Source organism: Aptenodytes patagonicus, chromosome 2 (genome assembly GCF_965638725.1).
Source record: "Aptenodytes patagonicus chromosome 2, bAptPat1.pri.cur, whole genome shotgun sequence".
NCBI lineage: Eukaryota > Metazoa > Chordata > Aves > Sphenisciformes > Spheniscidae > Aptenodytes > Aptenodytes patagonicus.
The window spans coordinates 118,093,054-118,108,872 of NC_134950.1; the positions used below are offsets into that span (position 1 = coordinate 118,093,054).

Below are 15,819 nucleotides of genomic sequence, written 5' to 3' on the forward strand. Positions count from 1 at the left end.
GAGGTCATATCAGTGGCTTATGTGAGGAAGGACTGTTTCCCTGTCTCTAGAGAAAATGCTGTGCGTGATGCACCTTGCAACCTCCTTAGTCTCTTTCCAGCTCTATCCTGCACTCCAGCTGTTCCTTCAAATGTCCCTTTGCACCCCAAGGCCTCTCTCCCTCCACCACCTCTGGCCGATGAGCCACTAGTTTACAGACAAGAGTCTCGTCATTATCTCTGACATGCATGTCTTTTACAATTGTATTTGCTGCAATTGCTGTCACTGCTGTTCCTAAGCTCATCTAAATTATTCCTGTGTAAGGATGTGGCCCACTTCAGGATGATTAATGCTTTGCAGTTTTGCATCATTTGTAGATGCCATCAAGTGTGCACCTTGGTCTTTGCTCTAAGGTTACCACTCCAAATGTTAAGCAGCGTTAGCCTCAGGAGAGGTGCATGAGGGACACGGCTCCTCTCTCAAACTCACTTAGCTCAAACCTTCCCTGCTTAGCTGGTTCTCTATGCATCTCTTATTTCTTGTATTAATCTTCCTTTTCTTTACTGTACATAAACATTTCCCGTGAGGTACCATGCAAGACATTTTCCTTAAATCTAGGTAGATTAGGTCTGCTGCATATACACTTGCCAACACAGGATGTTATTTCATAGAAAGAAGATGTTAAGCCAGCCTCACTAAATTAATTAATTAATTAAAACTTGACAGTGTTGTTTTGTCCTAATTTTCATTTACCTGTGTGTCCTTGATTACTCCTTTAAAATCTGTTCTAAGAGCATATTAAGATATCTGCACCATTGACCTCCCCAGTTTTGCAAGAGAACTTATGTTTGCTGGTCTCCAGCTCCAAAGGATGTCACAGGACATCACGGACACCCTTGCTATGAGACTGGCAACTGTTTTGTGCCCCCTCTGCCTGCCGGTGTGGCAGCCCTGTGAGTCCCCTGTGCTACTGTGGGGTGCAGAGTAGGGCCCTCCCAGCATCCCCCGCAGGAGTGCAGAGCAGGGGCATGCTTGCCTTCGGAGGAGATGGAGGGCAGACCTTTTAGCTCCATCACTACTAGCGATATCCCTCTAAATCCCCCCTTTTGGCCATGGCCAACAAAACCCTCCATAGAGTTACAGTGGGTACACTGGTTTTTAGCCCAGTGGAAATTCTTAGTCAATGCATGGATAAAAGTGATCAAGCCACACACCTCCCTACTCAGAGCCTGAGGAAATATGCTGAGTTAAATAAGTGCTGATCTCTATTTTTCCATAAGAAATGCATGCAATTAGAAAGGGGTTTCTTTTTCTTTCTGAAAGATGTTCATTAATGCAGCACCAAGTATCAGACTAGTAAGGTTAAAAAAAAAACAGTGAAAAAACTTAGCATACCATTTTGGGAAATGTTCTGTAAGTCTCTGTGATTACAGCGATTTCTCCTGCGTAAGCGTAGATACAGAGAGTCAGTCCAGCCTCTGAAATAAATTGAGAAAATGCAAGCTGCTAAACTCGTAAGATACTGATGAAAACACAGCTGATATTAAAAATGAAGTATGTTCTCGTCTCTGAACAACTCTGTGCCCCAGTTATGTGTATACTTCTATTTCACCACCTCTCTTTTTTGTGGTCATAAATCTTTTTTATCTTGAACAGCGTGGCCTAAAATGGAAGCCAAGATATCCTCTCAGAAATTATAAATTGATGGAGAGTTTCTTTGAAATTGTTCCATCCAGGATGCTTTTATCCTGGTCTCAGATAAGGTGTTTAGAAACCTTTTTGTTATACATCATTTATCAAAACAATCATGTTGATTGCTCACTAATTGACTTTTCAATTGGTTGTTATGGAACTGTAAATAAAAGAGAAGAAATATTGGCAGGGCATTCATTTCCCAACGCCATAAATCTTGGACGGATTGATGTGAAAACAGGTTACACCTGATTGTGATTAGTTCTCTCCTTTACTTTGCACTGTTGAGAAAAATGAAAATGCAAATGAAAAGGGTAACAGCCCAAAGGGAAGCTGATGAGAAGACTGTGCTCCCAGCCACGAGTACAAGGTCATCTCTATTGGGGCTGCTGATTTTGTGTTTGAACTTAGACACCGAAGGAATCAGATAACTTAATCATGGCTTAAGAACAGCAAACTTAGATGAATGCAGAGAAACAGAAGACAGCAATAAGTTTTGAAACCAGCAATAAAAATCATAGAATCATGGAATCATAGAATACCAGGTTGGAAGGGACCTCAAGGATCGTCTGGTCCAACCTTTCTTGGCAAAAGCACAGTCTAGACAAGCTGGCCCAGCACCCTGCCCAGCTGGAATCTTAAAAGTGTCCAATGTTGGGGAATCCACCACTTCCCTGGGGAAATTATTCCAATGGCTGATTGTTCTCACTGTGAAAAATTTTCCTCTTTTGTCCAGTCGGAATCTCCCCAGGAGTAACTTGTACCCATTACCCCTCGTCTCTTCCATGTGACTCCTTGTAAAAAGGGAGTTTCTATCTTCTTCGTAGCCACCCTTTAAATAGGGGAACACGGTGATAAGGTCTCCCCTAAGCCTTCTTTTCTCAAGGCTGAACAAACCCAGTTCTCTCAGCCTTTCCTCATGTGGCAGGCTTCCCAGTCCTTTGATCATTGTGGCTGTTTTCTGGACCCTCTCCAGCCTGTCCACATCGTTTTTGCATAGCGGGGATCAAAACTGAACACAGTATTCCAGGTGTGGCCTGACAAGCGCTGAGTAGAGTGGGATAATGACTTCTTTATCTCTGCTGGTGATGCCCTTGTTGATGCAACCCAGCATTCTGGGTAAAAGTAACTACCTACACAGAAACACATAACATCAACCAGTCACCATGCAATGGCCTACACAAGAAACGCCCGAGCTCTTTGGTTTTCAGCATAGCAGGCAGGCGGAGGAGGAGAAGCAAACAGACCTTCTCAGTCAGAGGATATTAGTTAACCAGTGGTGTCCCTGTTCACCCATCAGGGGGTGGGAAAGATGGGCACGGATCACATTAGTTTGTGTCTCTATTTCTGCAGGCTCAGCGTAAACGGGAGCCTCCCGCTGCCCGTTGCCTACCAGTCTCCACAACACTCAGTCATTGTGGTGTGAGATTTTGAGCTACTTCTCTTAAAAATGCCTTCAAGTCCCAAACAGTCCTTTTTTTTCTTCTAGATGTGGAAGAGGTTAAAAAACACTGAACCAAGACCTATCACTGACAACTTCAGGGTCAATACTAAGCTTTGATCACTTGTGAACTTCAGATTCTTTGGAGCCCAGTTAAATACTCTGTATTGAGTAGCTGGACATTGTAATAGATTTTTAAAGGTTAGTTTTGCTGCTAACTCTGAAAGAGGAGGCTGCATAGATCTTCTCTGTTGGCTTGTCAAGTAGTATGCCTCCTTAAAGCACGTGCTGTGTGAATGTAGCTGAGGCTGGGAGCCTGGGTTTTGCACAGGGAGGAAAAAGGGAGCAAAAAGTACAAGTGTATGGTGCAACAGATATTTTTTCTGGAAAATAATATATTCTGCCAACTTTTTAATTCTGTTGTTAGAGAGCCTCTTTAGGCTTGACTCATGCTTGGTTTAGCATTTCACTGTATTCATGACCTATCTTAGACATATAAAATAAAAACTATCTGACACTCAGGCCAGACCAGGCACTGTTGGTGACTGTATCTTTCAGTTCTGGCAGGAGTCAAGGGCCTCTTAATGCTGGCCAGAAAGATGATTAACAAAATTATGAAATTTTTTTTTACTTCACAGTTAAAACTGCAGGTATTTCAAGGTGTTTTCTTTGTGTTTGGACTTCATTTTCCTTCCCTTCTGGCAGAGACTTCTGTTTTCTGATCTATCCCTGCATCCTTCCCCATCCACATGAGCCAATGTAACACAGCAAATTAGGTCACAGGCACTTCCAAATTATTCTTTTGCTACTTCCCTCTAAATGTGAAAAAAAAGGGGGAAGAAAGTTTGCCCCCAAAAAGGGAACACCATGAAATAACCCCGGGGTTACCATTTATTCCACTGTTTCAGCAGCAAAAAGGAAACAGGAGGAAGAGGGAAAGAGAAAAAAAAACTAAGAAAAGGAAAATGCTGATTTTTGTCAGTTTCAGCAATGCTCCCCTTCTCCCTGCCCCAGAATTTTGAAAAAAGCGAGTTTGGTTTTTAATTCTTCATTTTTTTCTCCTTCTAAATTACAATTTTACCAACTCTAAAACCTACCCTGAATTTCAGGAAGACTGGGCCAGAGTATTGTGCATTGTCCATACATTTAAAAGATTTTTAAATATCCCTAGATCCAGTGTCAATCTTGATTTTAGAAAGAGCAGAAGCAGAGCTGACTAGCATTTTTATCTTTCCTTTCAAGCACTGGTTTTTTTTTCTTGCTGAGCTTTGAGGGACCTTGAGACTTGCTATGACTTGGCCACCCTGCCTGTTGGCTTACCCGATGGTGGAGTTGAGAAATCCAGTGATCTCTGAGAACTGGGGCCAGTCAAGCTCATCAGTGAAAGCCATTGGGAGATTAGCGAATGATTTCTGAAAGAGAAATTTTTAAATCAACACGGTTTCACCCTCACAGACAAAAAATCCTTTCAGCAAACTCGAGCACTTCTTAGCTGGAGCATTAGCCGGGCAGCAGCAATAGTAACTGTAGCCGTAGCAGTAACTATTTACACATATACTTAAAAAGCTGACTCTCGTAAGACGGGCATATCAAGAGGCGGAGGAAGGAAAAGCAGAAGAGATATCTGAACTGCATCTCCTGCTACCCTTTAAGTCTGGAAGAGCCCAAAACTCCTCCTGAGGTGGAGTGTGTACTGCAGATGTAGACCACCAATGTGGCAGCTGTTTGCTGCAGCATCCATCCTGTCCAAAGGGCACAGGGAGAGATGACAGCGTGATGTCCCCAGCATATGCAGCAGAGGGATAATGTCAAATTGACTCGATGCTCCCTTGCCCTCTCCAGCAGGATGAACTGCGAGCATCTGACTCCTGAAAAAACCTCTGCCTGGTCCTCACTGCAAATTTCGGGGTCGTCACTGAAGCAACAGAGTCAGAAAGGCCCCTAAGCACGGCGGGGACCAGGGAGAAAAATGCATGCTCTGCCATAACCTTCCCACACAAATAGATGCAACCTTTACCCTTCTCTGCTTTTGCTGGTATTAGTCCCTAACGCTTTTTTAGGCAACTGCCTCTGCGAAAGCCTCTATGCAGATGCAAGCCGTGTTGCACATTCAAAACACAGTGCCCTGTTCATTTCCACTTTGATTTGTGAATGTGTCAAAAATCATGAAAGGCGAGAAAAATGGCCTTGAGAAATTGTGCCACCTCAGAAGGACGAGAACATGGAGTAAATTCTCAGTTTCTCCTAGTCCGGGGTACGCTCACAAAGGCAAATGCATAAATCCAGCTTGCTCATACTGAAAAACTGTTGATGAAAAAGGTAATAAACAAAAGAAGGTCAAAACATAAAATCAGAGCACTTACAGGCTGGTCTAATCCGTGTAATTTATTAGCTTCATTTTCTTTTCAAGCAATTGCGGGGTTTCCTTAAACCCTCACTGCTATAAACAGCAAGCAGGTGGGTAACTCTTTCTCCAGGAGGGTCAGAGGTAACTGAGGAACCACAGAAGAATGAAATCTTGGGGTCCCCACCAAGTCCTCATTCCCAGAAAATTATCATTTAGGTGAATGGGAGCTATGCTTGAGTATATGCCTACGGGTTTTGACTGTAAGAGAATGGGGGGAGACGCAGGGAAAGAGGAGGAGAAGTGAGAAAAGGGGGGTTGTGGGGGGGAAGAAATCCTGAAGCCAAGCTCCAAGCAGCCTAATGCACAGCAGATGCCAGTTTAAAGCATGTAACAGCATATTTGACCTACTTACAGTAAATCTGCATTAGTTACCAAAGTGAAAATGGGTCTGGCTTAATTATCTTTCAGTTGGTTCTCTCTCTCTCTCACATACATATATGTGTCCTGGTGTGTATCTGTATATACATATACATATACATAAAAATTAATATGTTTTTAAGACTGGAGAGAACTTCCAAATCAGCCTGCTTCAAATCTGATAGTTTTGTGTGCAAACAAGCACTTAATCCAAGAGCACAGCTATGAGCAGAAGTGGAGGGGCACAGTATGGCTTGGCCATTTGCAATATTTGCCTCCTTGTAGCTTTGCATTAAAGGTGACAGAAATATTGAAATAGTCACTTAGCATGGAACAAACTATAGATATGATCTTTTATAAGTCACAGCATATGAGTACAAAAAGAGCCCAAAAATGATTGAATATTTTTAAAACAAATCCTTCTATGACCAATTCTCTCATTATTTCCCATTGGCAATCCAAAACAATATTTTCATTGGACAAGTCCCAATAATTTTTAACTGGTTTTTTTTTTCCCTGCAAACTTAGTTTGAATACGAATTAGCTAGAACCTAATTGAGTTGCAAATTGGTTTGGAAAGGAACATTTGAGCCCAGAATTATAGTTGCATTTGAAAACTGTATATACGTTTAGCATTGACACCGTTCCAGCAAAGCACTTAAAGCTGGACTTTTGAAGATATTTCAGGACCAAAGGGTGAAGATGAGTAGTTAACAGAAATTTCAGAAGAATGCTAGACCTTGAACTCTGCAGCAATGTAGTTTGGAAAGCATGGTCTAACAGACTGCGTTTCGCTTAGTCTCAGATGCAAATGTGTCCCACTCTAGAGGTGGATCTATGTTGACTTTTAGTTTAAAACTCTTCTGAGCACAGCCTTGTTTAAATACCATTCTCTAGAATATTCTGGCTGAGAAACCATGCTTCAGACTACGTGCCAGATTTTAGCAGAGAATGATTAGAAAGTTATTCCAGCCTAGCTTCAAATGCCGTATTTTAGCCTCAAATGCTCTAGATGGGTCTCATTTCGAAGGAATGTTCTCACCTCCTAGATGTGTCCTACCTTGAAACACGGGGCGGCCAAAGCCATGGCTGATGCTAATGCACACATGCCAAGCTGCGCTTAAGCGGAAGGAGGTTCAGGGTTGCTATGGCAAGAGATTTTCAGAATCAGAACACAAAAGGGCATTGGAAACCTAACACTCATATGAGTCTTTAGAAATGCTGGTCCCAGAAATCCTGAAAGCACTGAAGTATCCCTTAATTTGAAGGGGAATACTGACTTTAACACTGTTCAAATCCTCGTGATAGCATTAAGTAACACAGACAACCTTCTTATTCTAAGTATACAAATAAGCAAGCCTTAGAGCTCTTGAGGAAAGCACAGCCTATCTCTTTAAAAAGCATGTATGGCATTTCTACTCTGTAAAGCACATAGATTTGAAATTAGCAAAATGATTACCTTATTCCCCCTCAAATGCAGCATCTAAGTCATCACAATACTAGCTGGGAGAAGCTTGCCTGCAATTCACTGGATTTAGAGGGAAGCTAGAGAATGTTTTTAATAAGATTTTCACAGATCAAACTCCTGTTTTCTGTAGTGGTGCAAAAAAAGAAGTCAGTGGGATAAGTGTTTGGGACATCCTGAACCCGCATTTAAAGAGATTCTGAATTCTTTTAATAGGTAATACATAGTATGAAACAGTTACTTTAATGAAACCTGAGAACCCCTTGAGTTTGTGGGCAAATAGATATTTACTGGATTACAGATAGACATGGGATTTATTTTCTCTTTATTCAGCATGAAACAGAGATCCAAGTGTTTTAAAATGCATCTTCTTAGAAAGGGTATCATTTCCAGCACATTTATATATACAGTGCTTTTATCTCCAGATAAAATTGTCTCTAAAATGAGATTTAAAAGTAAGCTTCTATCCCAGACATAAAACAGAAAAATGCTGCATTTAGTAGCTATTTGGAAGTCAATTGTAAGCAGATGGACAGAGCAGCAGGAGCACAATATCCATCACTAGACACACCAGTGTTTTCAACATTAGCTTTCTGCAAAAACTATCCACCTCAAAAAAAACCCCAGTACTTATTCTGCTTTGCTAAACCCCATAAAGTGCATGTCTACCGCATTACACTTCATTTTTAGTGTCCAAATTTTCAGGTCAAAGGAATGAATATTCAGCTCAATTCTTGCTGAACCTTTTAAAAGAAGAAAAGCCTGGCAAACCCAAAACCTATTGACAAGCAGAAAGCCAAAATAAAGTTGACTCATCCCCTTCTTACAGCTGTAAAATTCTCTTCCTGTAATTGTACTCTGGGTGTTTGGGGATTTACTGGAGTGATGGCAGGTTAAGGACAGAGCCACATGCTCGGCTGCCTCTGCAGGAACATGCTGGCAGGTATCCTCAGTGATGGTCCCAACATCATTTTCTCTGTGTTGCTGCACCTCAGCTAGATCCCTGTAGGGTAGACTTTGGGACTCAGTAGTTCCAGGTTGGTCAAAAACTTCAAAATCAAGGTACCTGTGACTTCGCCTAGTGCTACATAGGGTGGGGTGGGTTTTTTGTTGTTTTGGGGGCTTTTTAACTGGAGAAATAACATGACTGAGCTATAGCTTTCAAGGACATGTCCACCTTGTGATGGACGTTTTCCACACCAAGTAGTGTCTCTGTACGCTTTGTGGAAAGAACATACTCTAAGAAGGATGATAACTGTGTTTGTGACTGCCTCCGAGGTAAAGGCTTTGGAAATAGCGCTGGAAAACATGAGTCCCCTGCTCTGATATAGTGCATGTCTCAAGCTCGGCGACAGACAAAATGGGCTGGGAATGCCTGAAGCTACATCAGTGCGGGCAGGCTGGTGCTCAGATGCTTGCAAGTTCCCCCCCCCCAAAACAGCCTCCTTGAAGAATGCAGGAACGTGATTCAGGTCTCTGCATTTGGTCACTTAGGTTTAAGACAACGGAAAGACCAGGAAGGCACTAGGTGACTTGACAAGGGACAAGTGAATGATGCAACTTGATGCATTCCTTGACATGGGACGTATGGCAGGAGCATGTCCCCCTGCACTGGATCACACAGGGGGGTTATTAACCTGTGAGAGGCTGATGCTAAGAGGGCAATAAGTTCCCGATTAGACCGGGAAATCCAAAATCCAGTATGTAACAGCTTCCCAACAATGGTCTTCGAGATGATGGCGCAGGCATCTGAATTCCAAAGCTGTTCAGCCCAAATATCCATCTGGTCACCCCTGTGCTAATCATCCGGTTACCCAAACGACATCCTGAGCCTGCTTCAGTGAGGAAGTTTCTCATTCACATTCTCTTTCTTCCCTCACTCATCGCTGCTGCTCCTTGGCATGGTAGACTATGTGCAGCATAATCAGGAAAAGCAACCATTCTGCAGAGCCTCTTAACTAAATTCTCAGCATCTCTCCTGAAAAATTATTTCCCCACCTAATTAGCTTTAAAACAGGAATTAACAGCTGCCACTGATGTAGTGCTGATTAACAGAAGGGCCCACAGCATTGCTACCAAGTGTAAATTTTACTTTACACTTGTATATGTGAACATGTATAAGGATAAATATAAATAAGGAAAATATGAAATGTATAAAGTATATAAAATAGATACGTAAAAATATAGAAAAAATTAAAGTAATAAAATAATACACTTAATCAATCTGAATTAGCAGGCACAGAACTTTTTCCCTGTACACGTGATAAAAATCCTGGACAGGGGGCGGGGGAGGAAGTCCTATTTGGAATTCCACATAGAGGGTTGAGGTTCCATTGAAGTGGAAATTAAAGCTTTGAACTGACTCTAGTATTGACTGTAGAGAAAACCATTTGATAAAGTAATTTTCGTACGTGTCTTATCAAAGAAATTTTGGCAGAATCAAAGTGAAGTGTCTTGAGTTTGACAGCACGGGGGAACAGCAGGTACACGAGGCTAATGCCTTATCCTCCCCTCTCAGAGCCCTAACTTCAAATTCTTGCTGTGGTCCCAGGTTAAGGATGTTTTCTGTGAGATTAGGACATAGACTCTCCGCACCTTCTCTGGTCACAAAACCATCCCTGGATGTGCTTAGACATTCTCCTTGAGGAAGACCTTACACTGAAAAAGGATTGAAGCCAGTTAATTTGTTAATTAAACCTACAGATGAAGGATATTTGCCACTGGTACTTAATACTATGCATCAAGAGACAACAGTATTGCACCTTCACAACCCTGAGGCAGCTAAACTGCTGCTGTTGCCATTCTACACACAGAAAGCAAGACACAGAGAACGAGCAAGAGGAAGAGGCAGTGACAAAGTCTGAATTAGCTCAGAAATTTTTTTGCTAGCACTTTTGTGCTCAGGTGACAACTTTCTTACTTAAGGTGAGCTGCAAATTAAATAACTTTTTACTATTGCTTTAGTTTAAACACAGATACTAGGTTTTTTATATGACTGAACTAACTCCCTCTATCTCTGCATTAATATTCAACTACTGTATTTTTGCCAGGTCAGTAGAAAAGCTTGCAAATAGTCCTAGAAAAGAACCTGTTCTTTCCTATCCCGAATCTCACGTACCCCAGACACCTGGGCGGCTGTGCAGTGCCCTACCACAGAGCTCAGCTAGCTGTAGGAGGGCTGCATCTCCTGCAAGGTATTTCCTGCCCAGCCCTGCTCTGCCCCGAGTAGCTATAACTGACTTCTCCAAGTTCCTCTACATTACCAACATACCGTGCCATCCCCCTGTCAGAGGTTTGTCTGATGCTGCCCACCTTGGGGTGCCCAGCATCTGAAGGGACATAAGGCTATCTATACTATCCTCTTTTACCTTCTTCTGCTAGCTCCAGTAAGTGGTATTTTAAGCAATACCTTAATGCATCCCTTTTTTAATGGGCTTGGAACAGACGCCAGCCCTGGTGCCTTGTACTGGTGCACGAGAGACGTCTCTCCTGGGACTGGCTTGCAGCAGCTCTGGGTCTGCATGTGAAGTCCAGGCTTCTTTTTTACTTACTCATATATTGTATTTAGCTTCTCAATTCCAGTGATGTTTTAACTTCTTTTATTTTACATACTGTGAGTGGAATGACTACGAAAGGCCGGAGAGTGAACACATCTCTCTCTGCCCTCCTTGCCCCAGTTCAGGGCACTAGCTCTAACCTGGAGTCACCCTTTCTGCAAAGGAAAGCAGCCCACTTCTCCCTTTCCAACCAGTCCTTGATCTTCCCCACACGCTGGCCAGATGGGCTTGAGCACTGAAAGCATATATTTATTGGGCCTTACACAGAGAGCACCAGTTCCCTTCCTGTGCAAGTTACTCTACACCCATCAGACAGTTACAAGGTGCCATCAAAACTCACTTTATAATCTGCACCCCAACTCCCGACCTTGAAGCTTCTGTCTCTGCATGCCATTACCAGCCCTCAACCCATCCAGCTAGTGGACCAGCAAGCTTCAAGCAAGAGAAATGCTTTCTAAACCTTCATTACAGTGATAATAAAATGCTGACATAGTCTAAAACTATTCTTGCATACAGGGCTCTGCTACCAGCGTTACTGCCAGAATCATCATCACCATCAGTATTATTATCATCTTTATAGACAAGATAATCTCAATTATCATTAGTGCTAATTTATTATGCTCATCATCAGCTCTATCATCAGTGTCATTCGTCTAATTGTTGCTCATAAACGTTTAACAAAGAAAAACAACTGCTAATCTGCAACATTTAAATCAGGTCAGCTCTGGGAGCAAAACCAGGAAAATGCACAAAACTCTCAAACCTCCAACAGCACTGTAACTACTGACATTTTGGAATAAGTATTGTTCTCCAGAAGATGTCCATATCCTTCTACAGAGGCCAGTGGAGGAGTAGCAGGTTTTCACCAGGGAAGGTGAGCAATGACAATCTATCTGCTCACCCCCATGCAACAGACACTTGTGCAGAGAAGGACAACGCACAGTCCTCCCTGGCTAGGGAGTGACACCAGCTCGGGATAGGAAACAACAGCGAAGGACAGGAGCATACCTGCACATTTATCTCCACCCCCCCAATTGCAATTTGCTGGAATGATCTTTTCCCCTCAATTATTTCATTCCACGCCAGTGAACTGCAACAGCTGAGGCTCAGCATAATTCACAGTCAGGGGCATTTTGTTGTTGTCTGAAAATGGGAAATGCTGGGATACTGCCCAAAGGTAGACATCAGTGTGGTAGTGATATTTTACGGTCACTACAGAAACTCTTCCCTTTAGGACAAGTCCATTATAAACCCTTGGATGACCCTCGAACACCTGCAGATGTATTTCTTCAACAAGCCTCAGAGCCTGAAGACTGGAGTTACTAGACCTATTTCACATGTGCCACAGATGAGGGAAAACAATCCAGGACACGTCATTTCAAAGCCAGATGCCTAAAACAGAAGCTCCCGGACTGTCAGCAGGGTCATTTCTGAAACACTAGCACAGCAAGGAGCCGTACCAACAAGCCCGCTAACGGCAGGACTGATCCCACAGACAGCACGGGTCTCCCTGAGCCGCAGGCACATGTGTGGAAAGCCAGATGTCCTGGTTTGTGTCTCTGGCACAGCACTGGGCCACCGAAGCCAAACTCTTCCCTGACCCAATTGCACAGATGTCGGAGGAGTGGCGGTAGCGCAGGGCTATGCCTTTTTATCTTCAGAAGAGCAGCCACGGGAGGGCACTGACACACGTGAGACCATGACTATAAATTCCAGTGCTATGAGGCATTTTGCACTTGTTTCCTTTTGGCAACCTGCGGCACAGGGGCAAAGGCAAGCAGCAACCCACCGGAGAGAGGTTTTGGCAACCCAAACATGATTCCTCACCACTGACATCTGCGTGACAGTCATCCACTCAGGAGGGATGTGGAAGTGAGCGCCGGCCGAGTCTCCCAACAGCACGACCCCTTGTGAGTCTGCACCTAATTAATGCATTTTATTAGTCACATGAGTAGAAAGAGCAAACCGAAACAGAGGATGGAGAGCAACCCTTACAGAGCAACAGCAATGGCAGCTGATGGAGTCACGGGGTGACTGGCTACACCACCCTTCACGTGGCTGAAATGCTCAGACCCTGCAATGGGATTTTCGCTCCATCTGCAGCAAAAACTGACTAACAGGCATGTGCCAACAACCCTAGAGAAACAACTGGGTATTAGGCATGAAAAACAGGGAGAGGTCTTGCTAATCAGAAAATATCCTGGTTGTATTCAAGGATGGATGTGTTATTTCAGCAGAGGCTCTGCTGTGCAGCCAACATTTATTTTTACTACACATAGAATATGCATTAAAAAGTACATAAACATTTAGGGAAATCGAATTACTCAGGAAATTGCTCAAAGTTCCTTAGAACTGGGTGGTGGATGTGCTACTTATATGAGTATTTCTGCTGGAACAATCTGGGTGGTTTATAATTAATGTTACTTAGCATTTGTAGACTGCCTTTCATCTAAAAATGTTGAAAAGTCTTGCCAGGCAATGGTTCATCCCCAGGATGCTGATTTAAATATAAGGCAAGGTGAGCAGCAACTGTAGTCACGGCTGTTTAGTAGGGGTGTTATTTGTGCATATGTGTATATGCTGGGCTAGGCTTCAGGTACCACAGAAGATGCAGAGGTGAGGTCTCCATTTGCTGCTGTTCCTGATCTGTGTATTTCAACTTAATAACTGAACTGGCTTTTAACAGGAAATTACCAGCAGCCTGTGCTTTTCACATTTCATCTTTGCCCATCATAAAGTTAAAAAAAAAAAAAAAGGATTTTGCCATTTTGCCTTTCTCATGAAGTTGTAAAGCCTGTTGTCTTTCCCCTGCGTTGGCAATGACTGTGAAAATATTAAAATATTCATGAAATGAAATGAATACAAAAGACACATTGTTTCTTGTATTGACTGTAAAGATTTACCTTTGCAGAATTTCTCCTCGTAGGGGATTCCGTCTTTTGGATCCACGCCCTGTTGGAGGAGAGAAGGGGCAGATGATAGTACCTATCTAGTGCCTGAAAAATGGCAGTGCAAAACAGAGGCTGAGAATTCAGTTCTTCTTGAATGTTTGCCTCCAGGAAGCACTGCATCATAATAATTATGCTTTCCATTACATTATTTTAATAAGTGTATGTACATTTAAATTAATTATAATAGCTGTAATTTAAATAATCATAAGCATCAATAAACAACCTTCGTTCATAACTGCTTCCCCTATGTTTCCTTATTTTTTAATAAATACAGTTTTATTACTTGGAATATCAAAGGCAGTAAATAAATAGGAGTAATCCAAATCAGTTAATAAACCAGAATAAATAAAAAAGAAACATTTGAAGACTAATTCAAAAGGAAGAAAAAAGAGAAGCAGCAATCAGGAAGGAAGTAATGTAACTTCATTTACTTACCCATATGCCATTGCAGTTAGAGTCACTTTTCACATCCCAATTATCGGGACTAAAACAGAGTTACAAAAGGATATACAGTGTTACAGAAAATAAAGCAAGGGGGGATTTTGAGGAAATCAGATCCTTTGTGCCATTTTTCACTAAGAATATAAAATAATCAGCAATTCCTTTCTGCACAGAAGGGTGGTCTTTCCTCCTTTGAATCCAGGAGAGGCAATTTTTCCTAGCAAAATGCAATATTAATTAAAGTTAATACTGGAAGGTGCTGAATGAAACTTACCCTTTTAGTCTGCATATTCATTTAGGTGAAGTGAATGGGAATGATTTTTGCAGAAGACAGACCCTTTTTCCCTGCCCTTTTCCTTGCTTTTAAGTGTTTATTGAAATCCACCAAGCCCCTCAATCCAAATTCAGTGCCGTGCAATGAGGATTTGCTCTGGCCCATAACACAGTGTAATTAGCTCAGGTCTCTTTTACAGGGGGACTCCATCTATTCAGTCTATTTACAATAGACTCCATCTATTCAGTCCGGCACTACACACGGACGCTGTAAGCCCATTTCTGCTAATGCAGGTGTGCTGCCCAGGCTGATGGCACATAATTCTTCCAAGCCCACGCCCTTAAACTCAGCTAATCTAGTCACAAGCCGGTTAATGCCTCAGCTTTAAAAACAGTCCCGGTCAACAACTTTTCAACAAACCTATGGTAGAGGAGAGCTCTGTTTTTGAAAGAATATTTTGAGAACATGGTAAAATAGCAAGAGCAGGGGGCCTTGTTCAAGGCCGTGCTGTTACAACTGGCTGTGCTCTCCATTTCAGGTGTGCATGGAAGTCCATGCTCAGGCAGCTGGGAAGTATTCATCTAGAAAATATTCATTTAGAAGGGCACATATTTAGCTCTACGTTTCCACCAACACAACATGAGGATTGGACGCTGGACCTCAGCAGCCAGCCACGAGCACCGCTGTTTTGCCCTCCCGCCCTGCTGCTCCCTATAGGCACAGCCTGCATTAGCTCAAGTGGCATAAGGCTTATAAGCCTCAGCGGCTTGGTTTGCCTCCCCACCTTTGGTCCGTCTGACCAATTTCTGCTGCAGACACTTCAGAGAAAGGGAAGAAACCTGTGAACCACCCCTCACGCTAATGTGCCCCATCCCTGGTCTCGAGTATCCCCTCTTATCTCCATCACAGTGAAATCAAGCAACGAGCAGTGACGTGCTCTCTTAGAGTATGGCAAAAATCAAAAATGGAGCTTGTTCTTCAAGAAGCCACAATTATTAGGAAGCCTTTAAAATAATTGAAAGCTTTACCGTCTGCCAGGGTACACGGTGATGTTTTTGTCGTTGCAGTCTCTGCCTCGCCAGTGATAGCCCCTCAATGTCTGAAAGCCAGCAGAAGCACATAGATAGGGTGTTCATTGTTACTCTTGCACTTTTAATTTAAAATATCTAAAATGAGAATCTAACTCAAGGTGTAGGAATAAAACCCAGTAAATGCGTTGTATTCCAGAGTCCCTTTACTAAGCTTTAATAAATGA

The 15,819-nt window shown here is 42.6% G+C and overlaps 1 protein-coding gene across 1 annotated transcript in view; it reads right to left on the minus strand.

The window, feature by feature from the left end:
• Positions 1–15,819, minus strand: part of AOAH (acyloxyacyl hydrolase) — an 85,647-nt gene that overhangs the window by 30,986 nt on the left and 38,842 nt on the right. The window contains exons 9-14 of the mRNA XM_076330866.1: positions 15,593–15,663; positions 14,285–14,333; positions 13,802–13,850; positions 12,726–12,820; positions 4,433–4,524; positions 1,375–1,457 (exon numbers count right to left, since the gene is read on the minus strand). Coding sequence (XP_076186981.1) covers positions 1,375–1,457; positions 4,433–4,524; positions 12,726–12,820; positions 13,802–13,850; positions 14,285–14,333; positions 15,593–15,663 — 439 coding nt within the window. The remainder of the gene's footprint in view (positions 1–1,374; positions 1,458–4,432; positions 4,525–12,725; positions 12,821–13,801; positions 13,851–14,284; positions 14,334–15,592; positions 15,664–15,819) is intronic.